At 48.0% G+C, this 26,266-nt stretch overlaps 1 protein-coding gene across 1 annotated transcript in view; it reads right to left on the bottom strand.

The window, feature by feature from the left end:
- Positions 1-26,266, bottom strand: part of LOC134433046 (transcription activator BRG1-like) — a 47,527-nt gene that overhangs the window by 6,310 nt on the left and 14,951 nt on the right. Inside the window, 19 exon segments of the mRNA XM_063181934.1 lie at positions 570-788; positions 2,621-2,698; positions 6,487-6,543; positions 7,339-7,566; positions 8,940-9,103; positions 10,102-10,268; positions 10,572-10,618; positions 13,245-13,331; positions 13,941-14,048; positions 15,085-15,198; positions 16,627-16,869; positions 18,639-18,749; positions 19,342-19,408; positions 19,850-20,013; positions 22,097-22,247; positions 24,182-24,300; positions 24,446-24,503; positions 25,641-25,771; positions 25,855-25,905. Of these exon segments, the coding sequence (XP_063038004.1) occupies positions 570-788; positions 2,621-2,698; positions 6,487-6,543; positions 7,339-7,566; positions 8,940-9,103; positions 10,102-10,268; positions 10,572-10,618; positions 13,245-13,331; positions 13,941-14,048; positions 15,085-15,198; positions 16,627-16,869; positions 18,639-18,749; positions 19,342-19,408; positions 19,850-20,013; positions 22,097-22,247; positions 24,182-24,300; positions 24,446-24,503; positions 25,641-25,771; positions 25,855-25,905 (2,364 nt within the window).

Raw genomic sequence — 26,266 nt, 5'->3', positions numbered from 1 at the left:
ACCACCAGGTGCCACCACAGATACCACCACCAGGTACCACCAGGTACCACCACCAGGTGCCACCACCAGATACCACCACCAGATACCACCACCAGGTGCCACCACCACCAGATACCACCACCAGGTACCACCAGGTACCACCACCAGGTGCCACCACCAGGTGCCACCACCAGATACCACCACCAGGAGCCACCACCAGATGCCACCACCAGATGCCACCACCAGATACCACCACCAGATACCACCACCAGATGCCACCACCAGGTACCACCAGGTACCACCACCAGGTGCCACCACAGATACCACCACCAGGTGCCACCACCAGATGCCACCACAGATACCACCAGGTGCCACCACCAGGTACCACCACCAGATGCCACCACCAGATGCCACCACCAGATACCACCACCAGATACCACCACCAGATGCCACCACCAGGTACCACCAGGTACCACCACCAGATGCCACCACAGATACCACCACCAGGTACCACCAGGTACCACCACCAGGTGCCACCACCAGGTACCACCAGCAGGTGCCACCAGCACCATCGCGAGGTGAGGTCCCACCTTGAGCCACTGCTTCTCGGTCAGCGAGTCGCTGTAGTCGACCTCCTTGCGGTGCCGGGAGCCGCGGCCGAACATCTTCTCCTCCTCCTCCTCGCACGTCAGGCGCTCGACCTCGGCGTCGTCCTTGAGGATCCACGACGGCAGCTCGTCCTCCTCCATCAGCCGCGGCTTCCGCTTGGGGTTCCGCGCCTCCTCCCGCCGCCGGTCCAGGTCCATGCGCTGGTGGGACGGGTGGGAGGGTTAGTGGTGGACATCTCAGGTGGGTTTGTTGTGGTTTTGGATGGATTTTCTGAGGTGGGATGGGGTGAGGAACATCTGAGGTGGGTTTGTTGTGGTTTTGGATGGATCTTCTGAGGTGGGATGGGGTGAGGAACATCTGAGGTGGGTTTGTTGTGGGTTTGGATGGATCTTCTGAGGTGGGATCTGGGATATCTGAGGTGAGATGGGGTGAGGAACATCTGAGGTGGGACTGGGGAACATCTGAGGTGGGATTGGGGAACATCTGAGGTGGGGTTGTTGTGGTTTTGGATGGATCTTCTGAGGTGGGATCAGGGATATCTGAGCTGGGATGGGATTTCTCCTGCTCATCTTCCTCCTCGTCTCTTGCTCTTCTTCCTCAGGAGATCTTCCTCCTCTCCCATCTCCTCTTCCTCTTCCTCCTCATCTCCTGTTCCCGTTCCTCATCCTCCTCCTCCTCCTCTTCCTCCTCCTCTTCCTCAGATCTTCCTCCCCTCCCACCTTCTCCTCCTCTCCATCTCCTCTTCCTCTTCATCTCCTCTTCCTCCTCCTCCTCTTCCTCATCTCCTGTTCCTGTTCCTCCTCCTCCTCCCCCTGCCCTTCCTCCCTCCTCATCCTCCTCCTCCCTCCCTTCCTGCTTCTCTTTCTCCTCATCTCCTCCTCCTCTTCCTCATCTCCTCCTCCTCTTCCTCCTCCTCCTCCCCCTGCCCTTCCTCCCCCTCCTCCTCCTCCTCACCATGAAGAGGTCGAACTCCTCCTCGTGCCGGGCGATCACCTGGATCTCTGCTTCCTCCCTCCTCCTCCTCCTCCTCCTCATTTCCTCCTCCTCTTCCTCAGATCTTCCTCCTCTCCCATCCCCTCCTCCTCTTCCTCCTCATCTCCTGTTCCCGTTCCTCCTCCTCCTCTTCCTCCTCTCTCCTCCTCCTCTTCCTCCTCATCTCCTCCTCCTCTTCCTCAGATCTTCCTCCTCTCCCACCTTCTCCTCCTCTCCCATCTCCTCCTCCTCATCTGCTCTTCCTCTTCCTCCTCCTCCTCTTCCTCATCTCCTGTTCCCGTTCCTGTTCCTCCTCCTCCTCCTCCCTCCCTTCCTGCTTCTCTTTCTCCTCATCTCCTCCTCCTCTTCCTCCTCCTCCTGCTCCTCCCCCTGCCCTTCCTCCCTCTCCTCCTCCTCCTCACCATGAAGAGGTCGAGCTCCTCCTCGTGCCGGGCGATCATCTGGATCTCTGCTTCCTCCCTCCTCCTCCTCCTCCTCCTCATTTCCTCCTCCTCTTCCTCAGATCTTTCTCCTCTCCCACCTTCTCCTCCTCCTCATCTCCTGTTCCTCTTCATCTCCTCTTCCTCATCCTCCTCATCTCCTCCTCTTCCTCATCTCCTGTTCCTGTTCCTCCTCCTCCCCCCGCCCTTCCTCCCTCCTCCTCCTCCTGTCCTTCCTCCCTCCTTCTCTTTCTCCTCATCTCCTCCTCCTCTTCCTCAGATCTTCCTCCTCTCCCATCCCCTCCTCCTCTTCCTCCTCATCTCCTGTTCCCGTTCCTCCTCCTCCTCTTCCTCCTCATCTCCTCCTCCTCTTCCTCAGATCTTCCTCCCCTCCCACCTTCTCCTCCTCTCCCATCTCCTCTTCCTCTTCCTCCTCCTCCTCTTCCTCATCTCCTGTTCCCATTCCTGTTCCTCCTCCTCCTCCTCCCTCCCTTCCTGCTTCTCTTTCTCCTCATCTCCTCCTCCTCTTCCTCATCTCCTCCTCCTCTTCCTCATCTCCTCTTCCTCCTCCTCCTCCTGCTCCTCCCCCTGCCCTTCCTCCCCCTCCTCCTCCTCCTCACCATGAAGAGGTCGAACTCCTCCTCGTGCCGGGCGATCATCTGGTTCACGGTTTCGTCGTCGGGCACCTCATCTTCCTCCTGCAAACGCAGAGCGGAGCCTTCGGCCTCGGCCCGACAGCGCCGGCACCTCCGGGGGCCTTTGGGGCAAATTTGGGCTTTTTTGGTTCATTTTGGGGCAAATTTGGGCTTTTTTGGTTCATTTTGGGGCAAATTTGGGCTTTTTTGGTTCATTTTGGGGCAAATTTGGGCTTTTTTGGTTCATTTTGGGCTTTTTTGGTTCATTTTTGGGGCTTTTTTGGTTCATTTTTGGGGGATTTTTGGGTCTTTTTTGGTTCATTTCTGGGAGGTTTTATGGGGTTTTTGGGTTTTTTTTTTGGTTCATTTTTGGGTCTTTTTTGGGGTTTTTTTTGCCTCATTTTTGGGTGTTTTTTGGGGTTTTTTGGTTCATTTCTGGGAGGTTTTTTGAGGTTTTTTGGTTCATTTCTGGGAGGTTTTTTTGGGGTTTTTTGCCTCATTTTTGGGAGGTTTTTTGGGGTTTTTTTTGGTTTTTTTGGTTCATTTTGGGGTTTTTTTTTGGTTCATTTTTGGGTCTTTTTTGGGGTTTTTGGTTCATTTCTGGGAGGTTTTTTTGGTTAATTTTTGGGTCTTTTTTGGGGTTTTTTGGTTCATTTTTGGGAGGTTTTTTGGGGTTTTTTTGCCTCATTTTTGGGTCTTTTTTGGGGTTTTTTAGTTCATTTCTGGGAGGCTTTTTGGGGTTGTTTTTGTTCAGTTTTGGGGTTTTTTGGTTCATTTTTGGGAGGATTTTTGGGGTTTTTTGGTTCATTTTTGAGGTTTTTTTGGCTCATTTTTGGGTCTTTTTTGGGGTTTTTTGGTTGATTTCTGGGAGTTTTTTTGGGGTTTTTTTGGTTCATTTCTGGGAGGTTTTTTTGGGTCTGTTTTGGGGTTTTTTGGTTCATTTTTTGGAGGTTTTTTGGGGGTTTTTTGCCTCATTTTTGGGTCTTTTTTGGGGTTTTTTGGTTCATTTTTGGGAGGTTTTTTGGGGTTTTTTTGGTTCATTTCTGGGAGGTTTTTTTGGGGTTTTTTTTGGCTCATTTTTGGGTCTTTTTTGGGGTTTTTTGTCCATTTTTGGGTGGATTTAAAGGGATTTTTTTGGGTGTTTTTAGTGGATTTTTGGGTCTTTTTTGGGGTTTTTGTTTCTCATTTTTGGGGGGATTTAAAGGGATTTTTTTGGGTATTTTTAGTGGATTTTTGGCTCGTTTTGGGGTGGATTCAATGAGGTTTTTTGGCTCATTTTTGGGTGCTTAAAATTGGGATTTTTTGCTCATTTTTGGGTGGTTTATTTTGATTTTTCTGCCCAATTTTAGGTGGTCTCAGTGGATTTTTGCTCATTTTTGGGTGGTTTAATTGTGGATTTTTTGCCCATTTTTGGGTGGTTTCAATGGGTTTTTTTGGGTTTTTTTTTGGTTTTTTGTTCATTTTTTTAGTGGATTTTTGCTTGTTTAAATTGGGATTTTTGCCCATTTTCTGGTGGTCTGAATGGGTTTTTTGGGTGGTTTCAGTTGATTTTTTTTCCTCATTTTTGGGTGTTTTTTTGGGATTTTTTTTGCTTATTTTTAACGATATTTTTCTCTTTTTTAGGTGGCTTCAATGTTTTTTTTAAAATGAATTTTTCAGTGCTTTAAATATTTTTAAAAATCTTTCGGAGTGCTTTCCATTTTTTTTTTTAAATGCTCGTTTTAAATGGATTTTTTTGCTGATTTTTGATATTTTCAAGATTTTTTTTTTTGCTTCTTTTCAATGTTTTTTTACCTCATTTTTGGGTGTTTAAATCAGAATTTTTTCCTCATTTTTAGGTCATTTCCATCATTTTTCCACTCATTTTTCACCTTTCCCTGTATTTTCCCCCATTTTGAAGCATTTTAATCCCAATTTCCTCGTTTATTTTTACATTTCAGGTTGGTTCCATCTCAATTTTGGACATTTTTCGCTTCTTTTTTTTTAATTTTTTGTGCCATTTCCAACTCATTTTTTGCCTTTTTTCGACATTTTTTTATCCATCTTTGTTGCTTTCAATTGATTCCAATTTTTTCTCCTTTTATTAATTTTTATTTTTACCTCATTTCAACTTTCAGCCAAATTTTCTTCATTTTTGGCCATTTTTGAGTCTTTTTTTTTTTTTTTTTTTGCTATTTTTAACTCATTTTACCTCAATTTGGGCCAATTTCTCCCTTTTTTTTCAGGACATTTTTCCTCATTTTCATCCCTTTAAATCAGATTTTAATTCACTTTTCCAACTTCCAGGCTGATCTTTTCCCCCTTTTTTTTTTGCATTTTCACGTCGATTTTAATTGAATTTTGGCATTTTAAACTCATTTTTTGGCTGTTTCTAAATCATTTTTACCACTTTTTATTCGCTTTAATTCATTTTTTCCCCACTTCTGTCCCTTCCAAGCAATTTTAATCTGATTTTTGTCACTTTCAGGCCGATTTAAAGCAATTTTTGCCTTTTTTTAGGCCATTTTCACCCAATTTTTGGTGTTTTCAGCCCACTCCTAGCTCATTTTTGGCCCTTCCAGGTCATTTAAATCTCATTTTTTTGCCCTTCCAAGCCACGTAAATCTCATTTTTGGTCATTTAAATCTCACTTTTGCTAATTCAAATCTCACTTTTGCTAATTTAAATCTCATTTTTGGTAATTTAATTCTCACTTTTGGTCATTTCAATCTCATTTCTGACCCTTCCAAGCTGTTTAAATATCATTTTTTTTTCTTCTTCCAAGCCATTTCAACTCATTTTTGGCCCTTCCAATCTCATTTTTTGCCCTTCTGAGCTGTTTTAATTTCACTTTTTGCCCTTCCAAGCCACTTCAATCTCACTTTTGGCCACTTTGGACCATTTCAATCTCATTTCTGACACTCTCAGACCATTTTAATCTCATTTTTGGCCCTTCCAAGCCACTTAAATCTCGTTTTTGGTCCTTCCAAGCCATTTCAATCTCGCTTTTGGCCATTTCAATCTCATTTTTGGCCACTTAAATCTCATTTTTTCGCCCTTCCAAGCCACTCAAATCTCACTTTTGTCCCTTCCAAGCCACTCAAATCTCACTTTTGGCCATTTCAATCTCATTTCTGACACTCTCAAGCCATTTAAATCTGATTTTTGGCCCTTCCAAGCTACTTAAATCTCACTTTTGTCACTTCCAATCCATTTCAATGTCACTTTTGGCCCTTCCAAGCCACTCAAATCTCATTTTTGGCCATTTCAATGTCACTTTTTGGCCCTTCCAAGCTACTTCAATCTCACTTTTGGCCATTTCAATCTCACTTTTGGTCCTTCCAAGCCATTTCAATGTCACTTTTGGCCATTTCTATCTCATTTTTGGCAACTTAAATCTCATTTTTGGCCCTTCTAAGCCACTTCAATCTCACTTTAGGTCACTTAAATCTCATTTTTTTGCCCTTCCAAGCTACTTAAATCTCACTTTTGGCCCTTCCAATCCATTTCAATCTCACTTTTTGGCACTTCCAAGCTACTTAAATCTCACTTTTGGCCACTTAAATCTCAATTCTGGCTGTTTTAAGCTGCTTAAATCTCACTTTTGGCCATTTCTATCTCACTTTTGGCCATTTCTATCTCATTTTTGGCAACTTAAATCTCATTTTTGGCCCTTCTAAGCCACTTCAATCTCACTTTAGGTCACTTAAATCTCATTTTTTTGCCCTTCCAAGCTACTCAAATCTCACTTTTGGCCCTTCCAATCCGTTTCAATCTCACTTTTGGCCGCTTAAATCTGTTTTTTGTCTGTCTGTCTGTCCCCGGTGCGTGCGGGCGCGTTTGGGCAGTGGAGACTGAAGGGCCCCGCTCACCTTCAGAGGAGTTTCCTCCGCCTCAGGGCACAGGGAGCTGCCACTGCAGTGTCTGCTCTGTGGATAAACACAGGCATTCAGTCTCCAGGGCCTTCCTTCCATTTAATTTTTAATTTTTTTTTTAAATATTTTTTATATTTTTTTAATTTTTTTCCTCAGATTTTCCCCCCCAGAATAATTCCAAACAAGCTGCCGCGCTCCCTGGTCTCGGGCTTGGGGATTTTGGTTTTTTTTTTTTGCTTTTTGTCCTTTTTTTTTGCGTGAAAATTCAATTTTTTTTGGTTTTGTCAAAAGTTCTTTTTTTCTCAGCCTTAAAATTCTCATTTTTTCAATTTCCTAAAATTCTCTTGTTTTTTTTTTCTGACTCCTAAAAATTTTTTTTTTCTGACTCCTAATCACATTTTCAGTCCTAAAATTCACATTTTTAACTCCTAAAAACTCATTTTTTCCGAAAAAATTCCTAAAAAATTCTCATATTTCCTCCTAAAAAATTCTCATTTTTCTCCTAAAACTCTCATTTTTTCCCTAAAAAAATCTCATTTTTCCTCCTAAAACTCATTTTTTTCCCAAAAAATCCCTAAAAAAATCCTAAAAAAATCTCTTTTTTCCTCCTAAAACTCCCATTTTTTTCCTAAAAAAATCTCTTTTTTCCTCCTAAAACTCTTATTCTTTTCCTAAAAAATCCCTAAAAAATTCTCATTCTTTTCCTAAAAAATCCTCATTTTTCCTCCTAAAACTCTCATCTTTTCCCTAAAAATTTCTTTTTTTTTTTTCCTCACTCCTAACAAAAAATCTCATATCCTTCACACACACAAAAAATAAAAAAATTTCAATTCCTCCCGTGTTTTTTACCTCGTCCTGCTCCTCGTGCTCGAGGATGGCCTGCAGGAAGGCCCTGCGCTCGTGGCTGGAGGATTTCTGGTCGAACATCCCGGCCTGGATCACCTTCTGGTCCACGTTCAGTTTGTACTTGGCGGCCGCCAGGATCTTCTCCTCCACGCTGTTGACGGTGCAGAGGCGCAGGACGCGCACCTCGTTCTGCTGCCCGATGCGGTGAGCGCGGTCCTGCGCCTGCAGGTCCTGGGGGACGCCCAAAATTTCATTTATTCTCCTCAAAATTCCATGGGGGAAAACGTGGGGGTGAAGCCTGAGGGGGTTTTGGGGTGGTAGCTGAAAAATTCCCATTTTTTTCCACAAAATTTTGGGGTTTTTCCTCAAAAAATTCTGGTTATGACCTCAAAACCTGCCCTGGTTTTGTCCTCAAAAATCCAGATTTTGGCCTCAAAATTCCCAGTTTTGTCCTCAAAATCCCAGATTTTGTCCTCAAAATTCTTGGTTTTGGCCCCAAAATCCACCCTGGTTTTGTCCTCTAAATCCAGATTTTGGCCTCAAAATTCTTGGTTTTGTCCTCAAAATCTGCCCTGGTTTTGTCCTCAAAAATCCCCGAAAAAATCAATTTATTGTGGCTGTTGACGGTGCAGAGGCGCAGGACGCGCACCTCGTTCTGCTGCCCGATGCGGTGAGCGCGGTCCTGCGCCTGCAGGTCCTGGGGGACGCCCAAAATTTCATTTATTCTCCTCAAAATTCCACGGGAGTGAAGGTTTGAGAAGGTTTTGGGGTGGTAGCTCAAAAATCCCTTTTTATTTCCACAAAAATTCCTGGTTTTGGCATCAAAATCCCCTGAAAAATTCAATTTGTTGCCCTCAAAAATCCCTGAAAAAAATCAATTTATTGGCCTTAAAATTCATGTGGGGATGAGGGTTGGAAGGTTTTGGGGTGGTAGCTCAAAAATCTCTGGTGTTTCCCCCGAAAAATCCAAATTTTGCCCTCAAAAATCCCTGAAAAAATTCAATTTATTGGCCTTAAAACTTCATGGGGGTGAAGGTTGAGAAGGTGATGGGGTGGCAGCTGAAAAATTCCTGGTTTTGTCCTCAAAATCTGCCCTGGTTTTGTCCTCAAAATCTCTGGTTTTGTCCTCAAAATCTCTGGTTTTGACCTCAAGAATCCAAATTTTCTCCTCAAAATTCCCAGTTTTGTCCTCAAAATCCCTGATTTTGGCCTCAAAATTCTTGGTTTTGGCCCCAAATTCTGCCCTGGTTTTGTCCTCGTAAATCCAGATTGGGGTTTCTCCAATTTCTGAGCACATTTTGGGGTTCCACCTCCAAATCCATGGATCCATTTTGGGGTTTCTCCAATTTCTGAGCACATTTTGGGGTTCCACCTCCACCTCCATGGATCCATTTTGGTGTTTCTCCAATTTCTGAGCAGATTTTGGGGTTCCACCTCCACCTCCATGGATCCCTTTTGGGGTTTCTCCAATTTCTGAGCAGATTTTGGGGTTCCACCTCCACCTCCATGGATCCATTTTGGGGTTTCTCCAATTTCTGAGCAGATTTTGGGGTTCCACCTCAACTCCAGGGATCCCTTTTGGGGTTTCTGCACCCTGGCCCTACCTGGTGGGGGTTCCAGTCGCTGTCGAAGATGATGACGGTGTCGGCCGACTGCAGGTTGAGGCCGAGGCCGCCGGCGCGCGTGCTCAGCAGGAAGATGAAATACTCGGAGCCGGGCTCGTTGAACGTCTTCAGCAGCATGCCCCGGTCCTCGGCCTTGGTGGTGCCTGGAACCGCACACGGCAGTCACCCACGGTTCCGGAAGGTTCCGTTTGGGAAGGGGATCCCCATTGGATTGAATGGGATTCCCATTGGATTTAATGGGATCCCCGATGGATTGAATGGGATCCCCATTGGATTGAATGGGATTCCCATTAATAGAATGGGATTCCCACTGGATTGAATGGGATCCCCATTAATTGAATGGGATTCCCATTGGATTGAATGGGATTCCCATTGAGTTGAATGGGACTCCCATTGGATTTAATGGGACTCCCATTGGATTTAATGGGATCCCCATTGGATTGAATGGGATCCCCATTGGATTGAATGGGATTCCCATTGGATTGAATGGGATCCCCATTGGATTGAATGGGATCCCCATTGGATTGAATGGGATCCCCATTGGATTGAATGGGATTCCCATTGGATTGAATGGGATCCCCATTGGATTGAATGGGATCCCCATTAATTGAATGGGATTCCCATTGAGTTGAATGGGACTCCCATTGGATTTAACGGGACTCCCATTGGATTTAATGGGATCCCCATTGGATTGAATGGGATCCCCATTGGATTGAATGGGATTCCCATTAATTGAATGGGATTCCCACTGGATTGAATGGGATTCCCATTGAGTTGAATGGGATCCCCATTGGATTGAATGGGATCCCCACTGGATTGAATGGGATTCCCATTGAGTTGAATGGGATTCCCACTGGATTGAATGGGATCCCCATTAATTGAATGGGATCCCCATTGAATTGAATGGGACACCCATTGAATTGAATGGGACACCCATTGAATTGAATAAGATTCCCATGAATTGAATGGGATCCCCATTGGATTGAATGGGATCCCCATTGGATTGAATGGAATTCCCATTGAGTTGAATGGGATCCCCATCGGATTTAATGGGAAAATTGGGGATTTTGAGGGAAAACTGGGGAATTTTGGGGGGAAAATTGGGAATTTTGGGGGCGCACCCGCCCCGCGGGGCACTCACCGTCCAGCCTGAGGTATTTGAAGCCACGATAAGCGAAATAATCCTCCATGATGGTCATCAAGGAGGTCATCTGGCAGAAGAGCAGCACCTTGTGGTTGGTGGCCCTGAGTTTGGGCAGGATCCGATCCAGGAGCTCGAATTTCCCAGAAGCTCGGTACAAATCCAGCCTTGGACGGATTAAAAAAAACCGAAATAATTTTCTAACCAAAAATTAGAGGAAAAAAATTGACATTTTTTTGAAAAATTTTGGCGTTGGGATCATCTGGATTCGTGAGGTGGTTCATCTTCCACCCCCAGGAAAGTTTTGAGTTATTAAATTCACAGGTTTTATTATTAATTATAATTAATATATATTAATTATACTATATATAAATTATAATTATAATTAATTATAATTATAATTAATTAATATATTAATTATTTATAGTTAATTTATTATTAATTTTTATCATAAAAATTTTGTCACTCACCCTTGCACGATCCCACCCGTGAAGCCCAAGTGCTCTGAGAAGGATTCCTGAAATGGAGAGGAGAAATTGTGACAAAAACAGCAGAAATTGCTCCCCCAAAAAATAAAAATCTGGAGCCAAATTGTGACAAAAAGCAGCAGAAATTGCCCCAAAAACTAAAAATCTGGAGCCAAATTGTGACAAAAATCTGGAGCCAAATTGCGACAAAAAGCAGCAGAAAATGCCCCAAAAATAAAAATCTGGAGCCAAATTGTGACAAAAATGCCCCAAAATTAAAAATCTGGAGTTTCTTTCAGGATCCTCAGCGCCCTCAGGACGTTGGGGAGGAAGAGGAAGAGGAAGAGGATGGAATTTTTTTGGGGTGGAAAACAGAGGGATGGAAAGTTGGGCTTGATTTGGTGAATCTTCGTTGGGTTTATCCCTGTTGGGTTTAACCCCGGTTTGGGTTTATCCCTGTTTGGGTTTATCCTGGTTTGGGTTTATCCCTGTTGGGTTTAACCCCGGTTTGGGTTTATCCCTGTTTGGGTTTATCCTGGTTTGGGTTTATCCCTGTTGGGTTTAACCCCGGTTTGGGTTTATCCCTGTTTGGGTTTATCCTGGTTTGGGTTTATCCCTGTTTGGTTTAGCCCTGTTTGGTTTAGCCCTGTTTGGGTTTATCCCTGTTTGGGTTTATCCTGGTTTGGGTTTATCCTGGTTTGGGTTTATCCCTGTTTGGGTTTATCCTGGTTTGGGTTTATCCTGGTTTGGGTTTACCCTGGTTTGGGTTTATCCTAGTTTTGATTTATCCCAGTTGGGTTTAACCCTGTTGAGTTTATCCCTATTTTTGTTCATCCCTGGCTCTCCTGGGTTTAACCCTGTTGAGTTTAACCCTGTTTGGGTTTATCCCAGTTGGGTTTAGCCCTGGTTTTGGTTTATCCCAGTTGGGTTTATCCCAGTTGGGTTTATCCCTATTCTTGTCCATCCCTGGCTCTCCTGAGTTTAACCCTGTTGAGTTTAACCCTGTTGGGTTTAACCCTGTTTGGGTTTAACCCTGGTTTTGGTTTATCCCAGTTGGGTTTATCCCTGGTTTGGGTTTACCCCTGTTGGATTTATCCCTGGTTTTGATTTATCCCAGTTGGGTTTAACCCTGTTGAGTTTATCCCTATTTTTGTTCATCCCTGGCTCTCCTGGGTTTAACCCAGTTGAGTTTAACCCTGTTTGGGTTTATCCCAGTTGGGTTTATCCTGGTTTTGGTTTATCCCAGTTGGGTTTATCCCAGTTGGGTTTATCCCTATTCTTGTCCATCCCTGGCTCTCCTGAGTTTAACCCTGTTGAGTTTAACCCTGTTTGGGTTTAACCCTGTTTGGGTTTAACCCTGTTTGGGTTTATCCCTGTTTGGGTTTAACCCTGGTTTTGGTTTATCCCAGTTGGGTTTATCCTGGTTTTGGTTTATCCCAGTTGGGTTTATCCTGGTTTTGGTTTACCCCTGTTGGGTTTAACCCTGTTTGGGTTTATCCTGGTTTGGGTTTATCCCAGTTGGGTTTATCCTGGTTTGGGTTTATCCCAGTTGGGTTTATCCTGGTTTTGGTTTACCCCTGTTGGGTTTAACCCTGTTTGGGTTTATCCTGGTTTTGGTTTATCCCAGTTGGGTTTATCCTGGTTTTGGTTTATCCCAGTTGGGTTTATCCTGGTTTTGGTTTATCCCAGTTGGGTTTAACCCTGGTTTGGGTTTACCCCTGTTGGGTTTAACCCTGTTTGAATTTATCCCTGGTTTTGGTTTATCCCAGTTTTGTTGAGTTTAGCCCTGGTTTGGGTTTATCCCAGTTGGGTTTATCCTGGTTTTGGTTTATCCCTGTTGGGTTTAACCCTGTTTGGGTTTATCCTGGTTTTGGTTTACCCCTGTTGGGTTTATCCAGTTTTCTGGTCCATCCCTGGCTCTCCTCAATTTAACCTTTTAGGGTTTTTGCCATTTTGGGTTTAACTCTTTAGGGTTTTTGCCTTTTTGGGTTTATCCTGGGTTTAACCCTTCAGGGTTTTGTCCATTTTGGGTTTATCCTTTAGGATTTTGGCCTTTTTGGGTTTATCCTGAATTTAACCCTTTAGGATTTTTGCCTTTTTGGGTTTAACCCTTTAGGATTTTGGCTATTTTGGGTTTAGCCTTTAGGATTTTTGCCTTTTTGGGTTTAACTCTTTAGGATTTTTGCCGTTTTGGGTTTATCCTGAATTTAACCCTTTAGGGGTTTTGCCATTTTGGGTTTAACCCTTCAGGGTTTTGGCTATTTTGGGTTTAACCCTTTAGGGTTTTTGCCATTTTGGGTTTATCCTGAATTTAACCCTTTCAGGTTTTTGCCATTTTGGGTTTGTCCTGCGTTTAACCCTTTAGGGTTTTGGCTATTTTGGGTTTAACCCTTTAGGGTTTTTGCCATTTTGGGTTTGTCCTGCGTTTAACCCTTTCGGGTTTTTGCCATTTTGGGTTTAACCCTTTAGGGTTTTTGCCATTTTGGGTTTGTCCTGTGTTTAACCCTTTCGGGTTTTTGCCATTTTGGGTTTAACCCTTTAGGGTTTTTGCCATTTTGGGTTTGTCCTGCGTTTAACCCTTTAGGGTTTTGGCCATTTTGGGTTTAACCCTTTAGGGTTTTTGCCATTTGGGGTTTGTCCTGCGTTTAACCCTTTCGGGTTTTTGCCCGGCCCCACCTCGATGTGCTGGAACATGTAGGGGTGGTTGCAGATCTTGCGCAGCTGCATGATGGTGTTCATCAAGGTCTTGGTGCCTCCTTTGCCCTGCCGGGAGATTCAAAGTTAATTAATTCAAAGTTAATTAATTCAAAGTTAATTAATTCACCCTCCTAATTAAAAAACCCAATTTGATGATGGGTTCCACCAGTCCAGAGCTCCCAGGAATGTTTGGGATCATTGGCTGGGAGTCGATGGTGCCCCGGCCCCGAGAAGGGACTCGGAGATGTTAAAATAAATAAAAAATTTTAAAATAAATTAAAATAAATAAATAAAAATTGAAAAATAAATTGATTTAAATGATTTCACCCAACCATCTGCCCAAGGCAAGCCGACCATTGGTTCAACCCAACCCAACCATTGGTTCAACCCAACCCAACCCAACCCAACTATTGGTCAAACCCAACCATTGAGTCAACCCAACCATTGGTTCAACCCAACCCAACCACTGAGTCAACCCAACCCAACCCAACCCAACCATCTGCTCAACCCAACCCAACTCAACTCAACCCAACTATTGGTTTAACCCAACCCAATACAACCCAACCATTGGTTCAACCCAACTCAACCCAACCCAACCATGGGTCCAACCCAACCCAACCCAACCATTGGTCCAACCCGAGCCCACCCAACGTTCCCAAGCTCCCCCATCCCGACCTTCTTGTCCTTCTCGGAGCCGTCGGTGAGCAGGACGCCCTTGGCCTGCATGTGCCGGTACAGGACGCGCTGCAGCGCCGACATGTCGCACTTGATGACGTACTCCACCTGCCGGAGACAGCCGTTGGGTCAACCCAACCCAACCCAACCATTGGTTCAACCCAACCACTGGGTCAACCCAACCCAACCCAACCATTGGTACAAACCCACCCAACCATTGGGTCAACCCAACCATTGGGTCAACCCAACCCAACCATTGGTACAAACCAACCCAACCCAGCCATTGGTACAAACCAACCATTGGTCCAACCCAAGCCAACCTTTGGTCCAACCCAACCATCTGCTCAACCCAACCCAACCACTGGTTAAACCCAACCCAACCCAACCATCTGTTCAACCCAACCATTGGCACAAACCAACCCAACCCAACCATTGGTTAAACCCAACCATTGGTCCAACCCAACCCAACCATTGGCACAAACCAACCACTGGTTCAACCCAACCCAACCATTGGTCCAACCCAACCATTGGCACAACCCAAACCAACCATTGGCACAAACCAACCCAACCCAACCCAACCATTGGTTCAACCCAAACCAACCACTGGTTCAACCCAACCCAACCCAACCATTGGTTCAACCCAAACCAACCATCTGCTCACCTGAACCCAACCCAACCATCTGCTCAACCCAACCCAACCACTGGCCCAACCCAACCATTGGTCCAACCCAACCATTGGCACAACCCAACCACTGGGTCAACCCAACCCAACCATTGGTGCAACCCAACCCAACCCAACCCAACCATTGGTACAAACCAACCCAACCACTGGTTCAACCCAACCCAAGCTTTGGTTCAACCCAACCCAACCACTGGTTCAACCCAACCCAACCATTGGTCCAACCCAACCCAACCATTGGTCCAACCCAACCATTGGTCCAACCCAACCCAACCATTGGTCCAACCCAACCATTGGTCCAACCCAACCCAACCCAACCCAACCCACCCCAACCATTGGCACAACCCAACCATTGGTCCAACCCAACCCAACCCAAGCCATCGATGATGAGGAGCGGGACGAAGCTCCGCGTCCCCCTCCCGCCCCCCCGGTGGTCTCCAGGCCCGGGACCCCCCCCCGTGTCACCTTCTCGGGGAGCTGAGCCTCCACCTCCTTCTTGAGGCGCCGCAGCAGGAAGGGCCGGAGCACCTTGTGCAGGCGGCGGATGATGAGGATGGTCTCCTCCTCGTTGAGGTCCACCTGCAACGGCCACCACCACCAGGAGCAGGGCTTGGACCCTCCCCATGTCCCCAGATACACCGAGAACCTCCTGAGCCACAATTTCTGGTGGGATGTCACCTCCCAGAGCTGCAGAACCACCTCAAAGTTCTCCAGGTCCATCAAAGACACTGATCCACCTCCCAGAGCTCCAGGAACCCTTCCAACATCTCCAGGTCCATCAAAAACACTGATCCAACTTCTCCAGGTCCATCAAGGACACTGATCCACCTCCAAAACATCTCCAGATCCACCAAAGACACTGAGCCACCTCCAAAACATCTCCAGGTCCACCAAAGACACTGATCCAACATCTCCAGGTCCATCAAAGACACTGATCCACCTCCAAAACATCTCCAGGTCCATCAAGGACACTGACCCACCTCCAAACCATCTCCAGATCCATTAAAACATTGATCCAACATCTCCAGATCCATCAAAGACACTGATCCACCTCCAAAACATCTCCAGATCCATCAAAGACACTGACCCACCTCCAACATCTCCAGATCCACCAAAGACACTGAGCCAACATCTCCAGATCCATTCCAGACACTGATCCACCTCCAAAACACCTCCAGATCCATCAGAGACACTGACCCACCTCCAAAACATCTCCAGGTCCATCAAAGACACTGATCCAACATCTCCAGACCCATCAAAGACACTGTTCCACCTCCAAAAACTCCAGGTCCATCAAGGACACTGATCCAACATCTCCAGACCCATCAAAGACACTGAGCCACCTCAAAACCATCTCCAAATCCATCAAAGACACTGATCCAACATCTCCAGATCCATTAAAACACTGGTCCAACTTCTCCAGATCCATTCCAGACACCAATCCACCTCCCAGACCTCCAAGAACCCTTCCAACATCTCCAGACCCATCAAAGACACTGACCCACCTCCAAACCATCTCCAGATCCATCAGAGACACTGATCCACCTCCCAGAGCTCCAGAACCATCCCCAATTTCTCCAGGTCCATCAAAGACACTGATCCAACATCTCCAGGTCCATTCCAGACACTGATCCACCTCCAAAACTTCTCCAGATCCATTAAAACACTGATCCACAGCTCCAGAACCACTCCCAACATCTCCAGATCCATTACAGACACTGACCCACCTCCCAGAGCTGCAGAACCATCTCAAACTTCTCCAGGTCCACCAAAGACACTGACCCACCTCCAAAACATCTCCAGGTCCACCAAAGACACTGACCCACCTCCAAAACATCTCCAGGTCCACCTCCAATCCATTAAAACACCGACCCAAACTTCTCCAGATCCATCAAAGCCACCGATCCACCTCCAGGACCCCTCCAGATCCACCATCACCACCAAGCTGAACCCCACCTCCAGCACCTCCCACCCGTGTCCATGTCCATGTCCACGTCCCCGTCCCACCTTCTCGCCGGTCATGGCGAAGGGCGCGTTGAACCACTGCTCGAAGGTGCTGCAGCTCTTGAAGATGGTGGGCAGCAGGAAGTTGAGGAGCGCCCAGAGCTCGGGCAGTTTGTTCTGCAGGGGGGTCCCGGTGAGGAGAAGACGCCGCGGGGCCACGTAGTGGGTGTTGAGCACCTGCGTCAGCTTGCAGTGGTGGTTCTTCATGCGGTGGCCCTCGTCCACGATCATGTACTTCCAGCGGATCTGAGGAGGACAGGAGAAAGGGAGATGGTGGTCGCCAGGTGGGGCGTGGAGGACAGGAGGAATGGGGATGAAGATCTTCAGGTGGGACATGGAGATGAAGGTCTGAGGCGGGAAATGGAGATGAAGATCTCAGGTGGGAAATGGAGGACAGGAGAAATGGAGATGATCATCTCAGGTGGGAAATGGAGATGAAGATCTCAGGTGGGACATGGAGATGATCATCTCCAGGTGGGAAATGGAGATGAAGATCTCAGGTGGGAAATGGAGGACAGGAGAAATGGAGATGATCATCTCCAGGTGGGAAATGGAGATGAAGATCTCAGGTGGGACATGGAGATGAAGACTTCAGGTGGGACATGGAGGACAGGAGAAATGGGGATGAAGATCTCCAGGTGGGACATGGAGATGAAGGTCTCAGGTGGGACATGGAGATGAAGGTCTGAGGTGGGAAATGGAGAACATCTCAGGTGGGAAATGGAGATGAAGATCTCAGGTGGGAAATTGAAGATCTCAGGTGGGAAATGGAGAAGAAGATCTGAGGTGGGAAATGGACAAGAACATCTCAGGTGGGACATGGAGATGAAGGTCTCAGGTGGGACATGGAGATGAAGATTTCAGGTGGGACATGGAGGACAGGAGAAATGGGGAGGAAGATCTCCAGGTGGGACATGGAGATGAAGGTCTCAGGTGGGACATGGAGATGAAGGTCTGAGGTGGGAAATGGAGAAGAACATCTCAGGTGGGAAATGGAGATGAAGGTCTCAGGTGGGACATGGAGATGAAGATCTGAGGTGGGAAATGGAGAAGAAGATCTGAGGTGGGAAATGGAGATGAAGATCTGAGGTGGGAAATGGACAAGAACATCTCAGGTGGGAAATGGAGATGAAGATCTCAGGTGGGACATGGAGATGAAGATCTGAGCTGGGACATGGAGAGAGATGAAGATCTGGGGTGGGAAATGGAGAAGAAGATCTCAGGTGAGAAATGGAGAAGAAGATCTGAGGTGGGAAATGGAGATGAAGATCTGAGCTGGGACATGGAGAGAGATGAAGATCTGGGGTGGGAAATGGAGATGAAGATCTCAGGTGAGAAATGGAGAAGAAGATCTGAGGTGGGAAATGGAGATGAAGGTCTCAGGTGGGAAATTGAAGATCTCGGGTGGGAAATGGAGAAGATCTCAGGTGGGAAATGGAGATAAAGATCTGAGGTGGGACATGGAGAGAGATGAAGATCTCAGGTGGGAAATGGAGAAGAAGATCTCAGGTGGGAAATGGAGAAGAGCATCTCAGGTGGGAAATGGAGATGAAGATCTCAGGTGGGAAATGGAGAAGATCTCAGGTGGGAAATGGAGATGAAGATCTCAGGTGGGACATGGAGATGAAGATCTCAGGTGGGCATCCGCTAGAAGTGGTTTTAGCAGAATTTGAGAGGAATTTGAGAAGATCTTTCTCAGAAATTTCTCAGAATTTGAGAAGAATTTGAGAAAAATTTGAGAAGATTTTGAGAGGAATTTGGAAAAAATTCGAGAAGAACTTGAGAAGATCTTTCTCAGTATCTGAGAGGAACTTGAGCAGAATTTTCTCAGAATTTGAGAAGATTTTGAGAAGAACTTGAGAAGAACTTGAGAAGATTTTGAGAAGATCTTTCTCAGAATTTGAGAAGATTTTGAGAAGAATTTTCTCAGAATTTGAGAAGATTTTGAGCAGAATTTTCTCAGAATTTTCTCAGAATTTGAGGAGAATCCAGAGGAACGTGGCTGTGGAGCTCACCTTGGCCAGGATGTGCTTGTCCTTGATGATGTACTCGTAGGTGGTGAGGAGAACGTTGAATTTGCCGCTGCGGAGCTGCGGGACGAAGGCGCGGCGCGCGGCCGGAGAGCCCTGAGGGGACAATTCCAACAGGAACGTCACAATTCCCAAAAAATGGGAGATTCCCCAAAAAGGTCAGGAGGTTTGGGGGTCTCCTGATGCTGAGGAACGACCAAAAATTGGAATTTTTGGGGATTTTTTGGGATTTTTCTGGAGTTTTGTGGGTTTTTGTGGACTTGGAGCTCCAATTCCATTTGGATTTGGAATTCCCAAAAAAATGGGGTGGTACCCAAAAAGCTGAGGAGGTTTTGGGGTCTCCTGATGCTGAGGAACAACCAAAAATTGGAATTTTTGGGGATTTTTGGGGATTTTCATGGACTTTTCTGGAGTTTCATGGAGTTTTGTGGGTTTTTGTGGATTTGGAGCTCCAATTCCATTTGGATTTGGAATTCCCAGAAAAATGAGGTGGTATCCAAAAAGCTGAGGAGGTTTTGGGGTCTCCTGATGCTAAGGAACGAACAAAAATTGGAATTTTTTGGGATTTTGGTGGATTTTCATGGATTTGGAGGTGGGACCCAAGTCCTCCAGAGCTTGAGGAGGAAAACGGAAGCTGGGAGAGGAAATGGAATGCAAGGAACCAAAATCCCGGAAATTTGGTGCTCACCTTGTAGGAGACCTTGACCACGGACGGCGCCCACTTGTCGAACTCGTAGGCCCAGTTGGACAAAGTCCTGCGGGAAAGACAGACGGACAGAAGGTGGGAATTTTGGAAATTTTGGGAATTTTGGAAATTTTGGGTTCTCCATGTGGAAAAAAATTGGGAATTTGGGTTCTCCAGATGGAAAAAAATTGGGAATTTTGGGAATTTGGGGCTGGAGAAAGTTTGGGGTTCTCCACATGGAACAAGGGTGGGAATTTTGGGACTTTTGGTTCTCCACGTGGAAAAAATTGGGAATTTTGGAAATTTGGGGATTTTGTTTCTCCACACGGAACAAGGGTGGGAACTTTGGGACTTTTGCTTCTCCACATGGAACAAATTGGAAATTTTGGAAATTTGGGAATTTTGTTTCTCCACATGGAACTAGGGTGGGAATTTTGGGAATTTTGGTTCTCCACATGGAACAAAGGTCAGAATTTTGGGAATTTTGGGAATTTTGGAGTTTGGGACTGACGAGAGCGGGACGATGATGAGGAAGGGGCCGTTGATCCTCTTGTGCTCCATCAGGTAGGTGATGAGGGCGATGGTCTGGATGGTCTTGCCCAGGCCCATCTCGTCGGCCAGGATCCCGTTGAGGTTGTTGTTGTAGAGGGACACCAACCACTCCAGGCCCTTGATCTGCAGGAACGGAGATCCAGATCCAGATCCCACCTCGGATCTCCACCCAGATCCAGATCCCACTGTCCCACCTCAGATCTCCATCCAGATCCCACCTCGGATCTCCACCCAGATCCAGATCCCATCTGGGATCTCCACCCAGATCCAGATCCCACCTCGGATCTCCATCCAGATCCAGATCCCACCTCGGATCTCCATCCAGATCCAGATTCCACCTCAGAACTTCATCCCACCTCAGATCTCCACCCAGACCCAGATCCCACCTCGGATCTTCATCTGGCTCCAGATCCCACCTTGGATCTCCATCCAGATCCAGATCCCACCTCAGATCTCCACCCAGATCCAGATCCCACCTCGGATCTCCACCCAGATCCAGATCCCACCTTGGATCTCCATCCAGCCCCAGATCCCACCTCAGATCTCCATCCATCTTCAGATCCCACCTCAGATCTTCATCTGGCTCCAGATCCCACCGTCCCACCTCAGATCTTCATCCATCTCCTCAATCCCATTGTCCCACCTCAGATCTTCATCCATCTCCTCAATCCCATTGTCCCACCTCAGATCTTCATTCCACAACGAATCCAGCTCCAGATCCACCTCAGATCTCCATCCATCTCCATATCCCACCTCAGATCTTCATCCCACATTGCATCCATCTCCAGATCCACCTCATATCTCCAGATCCCACCTCAGATCTTAATCCAGGCTCCTCAATCCCATCATCCCACCTCAGATCTCCATCCATGTCCAGATCCACCTCAGATCTTCATCCATCTCCTCAATCCCATTGTCCCACCTCAGATCTTCATCCCACATTGCATCCACCTCCAGATCCACCTCATATCTTCATCCACCTTCAGATCCCACCTCAGATCTTCATCCAAGCTCCAGATCCACCTCGGATCTTCATCCAGCTCCTCAATCCCATCATCCCACCTCAGATCTCCATCCATGTCCAGATCCCACCTCAGATCTCCATCCGCCCCCAGGTCCACCTCAGATCTTCATCCATCTCCTCAATCCCACTATCCCACCTCAGATCTTCATCCCATATTGCATCCACCCCCATATCCACCTCATATCTTCATCCACCTTCAGATCCCACCTCAGATCTTCATCCAAGCTCCAGATCCACCTCGGATCTTCATCCATCTCCTCAATCCCATCATCCCACCTCAGATCTCCATCCATCTCCTCAATCCCACCTCAGATCTCCATCCATCTCCTCAATCCCACCTCAGATCTTCATCCATCTCCTCAATCCCACTATCCCACCTCAGATTTCCATCCCACATTGCATCCACCCCCATATCCACCTCAGATCTTCATCCACCTTCAGATCCCACCTCAGATCTTCATCCAAGCTCCAGATCCACCTCGGATCTTCATCCATCTCCTCAATCCCATCATCCCACCTCAGATCTTCATCCCATATTGCATCCACCTTCAGATCCCACCTCAGATCTTCATCCAGCTCCTCAATCCCATCATCCCACCTCAGATCTCCATCCCTCTCCAGATCCCACCATGTTCTCCCCACATCTCCAGCACGTCCTGCACACCTGGTACTGCTTGAGGACGCCGTTGACCATGAGGGCCGACTGCTTGTCCACGCGCTCGGTGACGGCGTGGGCCACGGCGTGCCCCACCCAGCTCCTCAATCCCATTGTCCCACCTCAGATCTTCATTCCACGATGCATCCAGCTCCAGCTCCACCTCAAATCTCCACCCAGCTCCAGATCCCACCTCAGATTTCCATTCCACATTGCATCCCCCTCCAGATCCACTTCAGATCTTCCTCCACCTCCAGATCCACCTCATATCTTCATCCACCTCCAGATCCCACCTCAGATCTTCATCCCACATTGCATTCACCTCCAGATCCACCTCATATCTTCATCCACCTTCAGATCCCACCTCAGATCTTCACCCAGCTCCAGATCCCACCTCAGATTTCCATCCCATATTGCATCCACATCCAGATCCACCTCAGATCTTCCTCCAGCTCCAGATCCACCTCAGATCTCCATCCCTCTCCAGATCCCACCATGTTCTCCCCACATCTCCACCACCTCCCCACCTGGTACTGCTTGAGGACGCCGTTGACCATGAGGGCCGACTGCTTGTCCACGCGCTCGGTGACGGCGTGGGCCACGGCGTAGTAGGACTGGAGACCCCGCGCCAGCGCCTGTGACACGCCGTACTCGTCGTCCACGTCCTGCTTGGCGTTCCTGCCCGGAGAAACGGGGCCAGAAACGGCGAAAACGGGTCAGGGGCAACAGGGGGATGGGGAGAAACCGGGAAAATGGGGAAAAACGGGGCGAGAAACCGAGAAAATGGGGTGAGAAACGGGGAAAATGGGTCAGGGACCACAGGGGGATGGGGAAATGGGGGAAAATGGGGAAAAATGGGGGAAAAATGGGGTGAGAAACCGCAAAAATGGGTCAGGGACCACAGGGGGATGGGGAGAAACCGGGAAAATGGGGAAAAATGGGGGAAAAATGGGGTGAGAAACCGAGAAAATGGGTCAGGCACCACAGGGGGATGGGGAAATGGGGGAAAAACGGGGAGAAATGGGGGAAAAACGGGGTGAGAAACCGGGAAAAAGGGTCACGGACCACAGGGGGATGGTGAGAAACCGGGAAAATGGGGAAAAACGGGGTGAGAAACTGAGAAAATGGGTCAGGGACCACAGGGGGATGGGGAAATGGGGGAAAAATGGGGCCAGAAACCATGAAAATGGGTCAGGGACCACAGGGGGATGGGGAGAAACCAGGAAAATGGGGAAAAACGGGGTGAGAAACCAGGAAAATGGGTCAGGGACCACGTGGGGATGGGGAAATGGGGGAAAAATGGGGGGAAAATGGGGTGAGAAACTGGGAAAAAGGGTCAGGGGCAACATGGGGATGGGGAAATGGGGGAAATGGGGGAGAAATGGGGGAAAAATGGGGCCAGAAACCGCGAAAATGGGTCAGGGACAACAAGGGGATGGGGAGAAACCGGGAAAATGGGGAAAAACGGAGTGAGAAACTGAGAAAATGGGTCAGGGACCACAGGGGGATGGGGAAACGGGGCAAAAATGGGGCCAGAAACCACGAAAATGGGTCAGGGACCACAGGGGGATGGGGAAATGGCGGAAAATGGGGGGAAAATGGGGTGAGAAACTGGGAAAAAGGGTCAGGGACCACATGGGGATGGGGAAATGGGGGAAAAACGGGGAGAAATGGGGGAAAAATGGGGCCAGAAACCATGAAAATGGGTCAGGGACCACATGGGGATGGGGAAATGGGGGAAAAATGGGGTGAGAAACCGGGAAAATGGGGGAAAACTGGGAAAAATGGGATGAGAAACCAGGAAAATGGGTCAGGGACCACGTGGGGATGGGGAAATGGGGGAGAAATGGGGGAAAAATGGGGTGAGAAACCGGGAAAATGGGTCAGGGACCACATGGGGATGAGGAATAATGGGGAAAAAAGGAGGAAAAATGGGATAAAGGGTCATGGAGACGAAGAAGAGAGGAGGAAGGAGGAAGAAGAGGAAGAGAGGAAGAAGAAAAAGAGGAAAGAGGAAAAAAAGGAAGAAGAGGAAGGAGAGGAGGAAGAGCGAGAAGAGGAAGAAGAAGAAGAGAGAAAGAAGAGAAAGAATAAGAGGAAGAATAGGAAGAAGAAGAAGAGGAGGAAGAAGAAGAAGGAGGAGAAGGATCAGAGGAAGAAGAGGAAGAAAAGGAAGACAGGAAGGAGAGGAGGAAGAGGAAGGAGAGGAAGAAGGGAGGAAGAGGATAAGGAAGAAGAAGAAGAGGAAGAAAAGGAAAAGGAGGAAGGAAGGAGAGGAAGAAGAGGAAGGAGAGGAAGAAGAGGAAGAAGAGGAAGAGGAGGAAGAGGAGGAAGAAGAAAGAGAAGAAGAAAAGGAAGAAGGAGAGGAAGAAGAAGAAGAGGAAGACGAGGAGGAAGAGGATGAGAGGAAGAGGCAGAGGAAGGAGAGGAAGAAGAGGAAAGAGAGGAAGAAAAGGACAAAAAGGAAGAAGAGCAAGAAGCGGAAGAAAAGGAACAAAAGGACGAAGAGGAAGAAGATGAAGAGGAAGGGGGGAGGAAGAAGAGGAAGAGGAAGAGGAAGAGGAAGAGGAAGAGGAAGAGGAAGAGGAAGAGGAAGAGGGAGGAAGGCTCACTCGATGATGTGTCGGGCGTCCACCTCCGAGACGTCGTCGCTGTCGGGGTCTGGAATTTTCTTCTTCTCCTCCACGGGCAGCGCGGGCTGGGCCGGCTGGGGCTGCTCCTCCTCCTCCTCCTGGGGAGGAAGAACCAAATCTCAGTGAAAAACGGGAAAAAATGATTCCAAAGTTAATTGGGAATGCTGCCATAATGAGGGTGGAGTTAATTAAAGGGCTGTGAGGTCAATGTTGTATTTTATTGTCCAGTTCTGCCTTCCTCACCTCCTCCTCCTCCTCGGAGCCGCTCTCCTCGCTGTCGGAGCGCGGAGCCACCTCGTACCTGGGGGGAAATGGGAATTCTCCAGAACGTGGAACTGGCGCTGGAATTCCCAGTGCTCCCAGTGCTCATTCCCAGTGCTCCCAGTGTCCATTCCCAGTGCTCCCAGTATCCCCAGTGCTCATTCCCAGTGCTCCCAGTACTCCCAGTGCTCCCAGTACTCCCAGGGTCCATTCCAGTGCTCCCAGTATTCCCAGTGCTCATTCCCAGTGCTCCCAGTATTCCCAGTGCTCATTCCCAGTGCTCCCAGTGCTCATTCCCAGTGCTCCCAGTACTCCCAGTGCTCATTCCCAGTGCTCCCAGTATTCCCAGTGCTCATTCCCAGTGCTCCCAGTGCTCATTCCCAGTGCTCCCAGTGCTCATTCCCAGTGCTCCCAGTATTCCCAGTGCTCCCAGTATTCCCAGTGCTCATTCCCAGTGCTCCCAGTATTCCCAGTGCTCCCAGTATTCCCAGTGCTCATTCCCAGTGCTCCCAGTATTCCCAGTGCTCCCAGTATTCCCAGTGCTCATTCCCAGTGCTCCCAGTGCTCATTCCCAGTGCTCCCAGTATTCCCAGTGCTCATTCCCAGTATTCCCAGTGCTCCCAGCCCCCCATTCCCAGTGCTCCCAGTGCCCCCAGTTTACCCCGGGTTCATCTCCAGCCAGGCCTCCCAGTGCTCCCAGTGCTCATTCCCAGTGTTCCCAGTGCTCATTCCCAGTATTCCCAGTATCCCCAGTTTACCCCGGGTTCATCTCCAGCCACACCTCCCAGTGCTCCCAGTGCTCATTCCCAGTGTCCATTCCCAGTGTCCATTCCCAGTGCTCCCAGCATACCCAGGATCCATTCCCAGTGCTCCCAGTGCTCATTCCCAGTGCTCATTCCCAGTGTCCATTCCCAGTACTCCCAGTATACCCATGGCTCACTCCCAGTATTCCCAGTGCTCCCAGTTTACCCCGGGTTCATCTCCAGCCACGCCTCCCAGCACTCCCAGTGCTCCCAGCACACCCCGGGTCCATTCCCAGTGCTCCCAGTATTCCCAGTATCCCCAGTTTACCCCGGGTTCATCTCCAGCCAGGCCTCCCAGTGCTCCCAGTGCTCCCAGTTTACCCCGGGTTCATCTCCAGCCAGGCCTCCCAGTGCTCCCAGTATCCCCAGTTTACCCCGGGTTCATCTCCAGCCAGGCCTCCAGCTGGCCGGCCTTGGGCGCGTCGGTGCCCGTCAGGATTTTGCCGCTCTCCACGTGGATCACCTTCACCGGGAGGTCGCTCATCTGGCTCGTCTCGTCCAGGGGCTGCGGGCGGGACGGGATTGGCAATTCTCCAAAAAGCCCCAAAACCCCCCAGGATTTGGGGGAATTTGGGATTCGGGACTCACCTCCCCGTCGGGGCCGATGGCCGGGGCCTGACCCTCGGCGTTCTCTGCCTTCTGTGGGGACAACGGGAGGACGAGGAGGAGGAGGAAGAAAAAAGGAGATGGAGGAAGAAAAAGGAGAAGAAAAAATGGAAGGAGATGAAAGGTGGGAAGGAAGAAAATGAGAGGAGAAAGGGAAGAAGAGGAAGAAGATGGAGGAGAAGGAGGAGAAGGAGAAGAAGAAGATGGAGGAGAAGAAGGAGAAGAGGAAGATGAAGGTGGAGAAGAAGAAGAAGGTGGAGAAGAAGGAGAAGGTGGAGAAGAAGGAGAAGGTGGAGAAGAAGAAGAAGGTGGAGAAGAAGAAGATGGAGGAGGAGAAGGAGAAGAAGGAGAGGAAGGTGAAGAAGAAGGAGAAGCAGAAGGAGGAGAAGAAAAA

This window comes from Melospiza melodia (genome assembly GCF_035770615.1).
Source record: "Melospiza melodia melodia isolate bMelMel2 chromosome 17 unlocalized genomic scaffold, bMelMel2.pri SUPER_17_unloc_2, whole genome shotgun sequence".
Classification (NCBI taxonomy): domain Eukaryota; kingdom Metazoa; phylum Chordata; class Aves; order Passeriformes; family Passerellidae; genus Melospiza; species Melospiza melodia.
The sequence above is the reverse complement of the archived record's forward strand: the minus strand, read 5'-3'. Positions and strand labels throughout refer to the sequence as shown.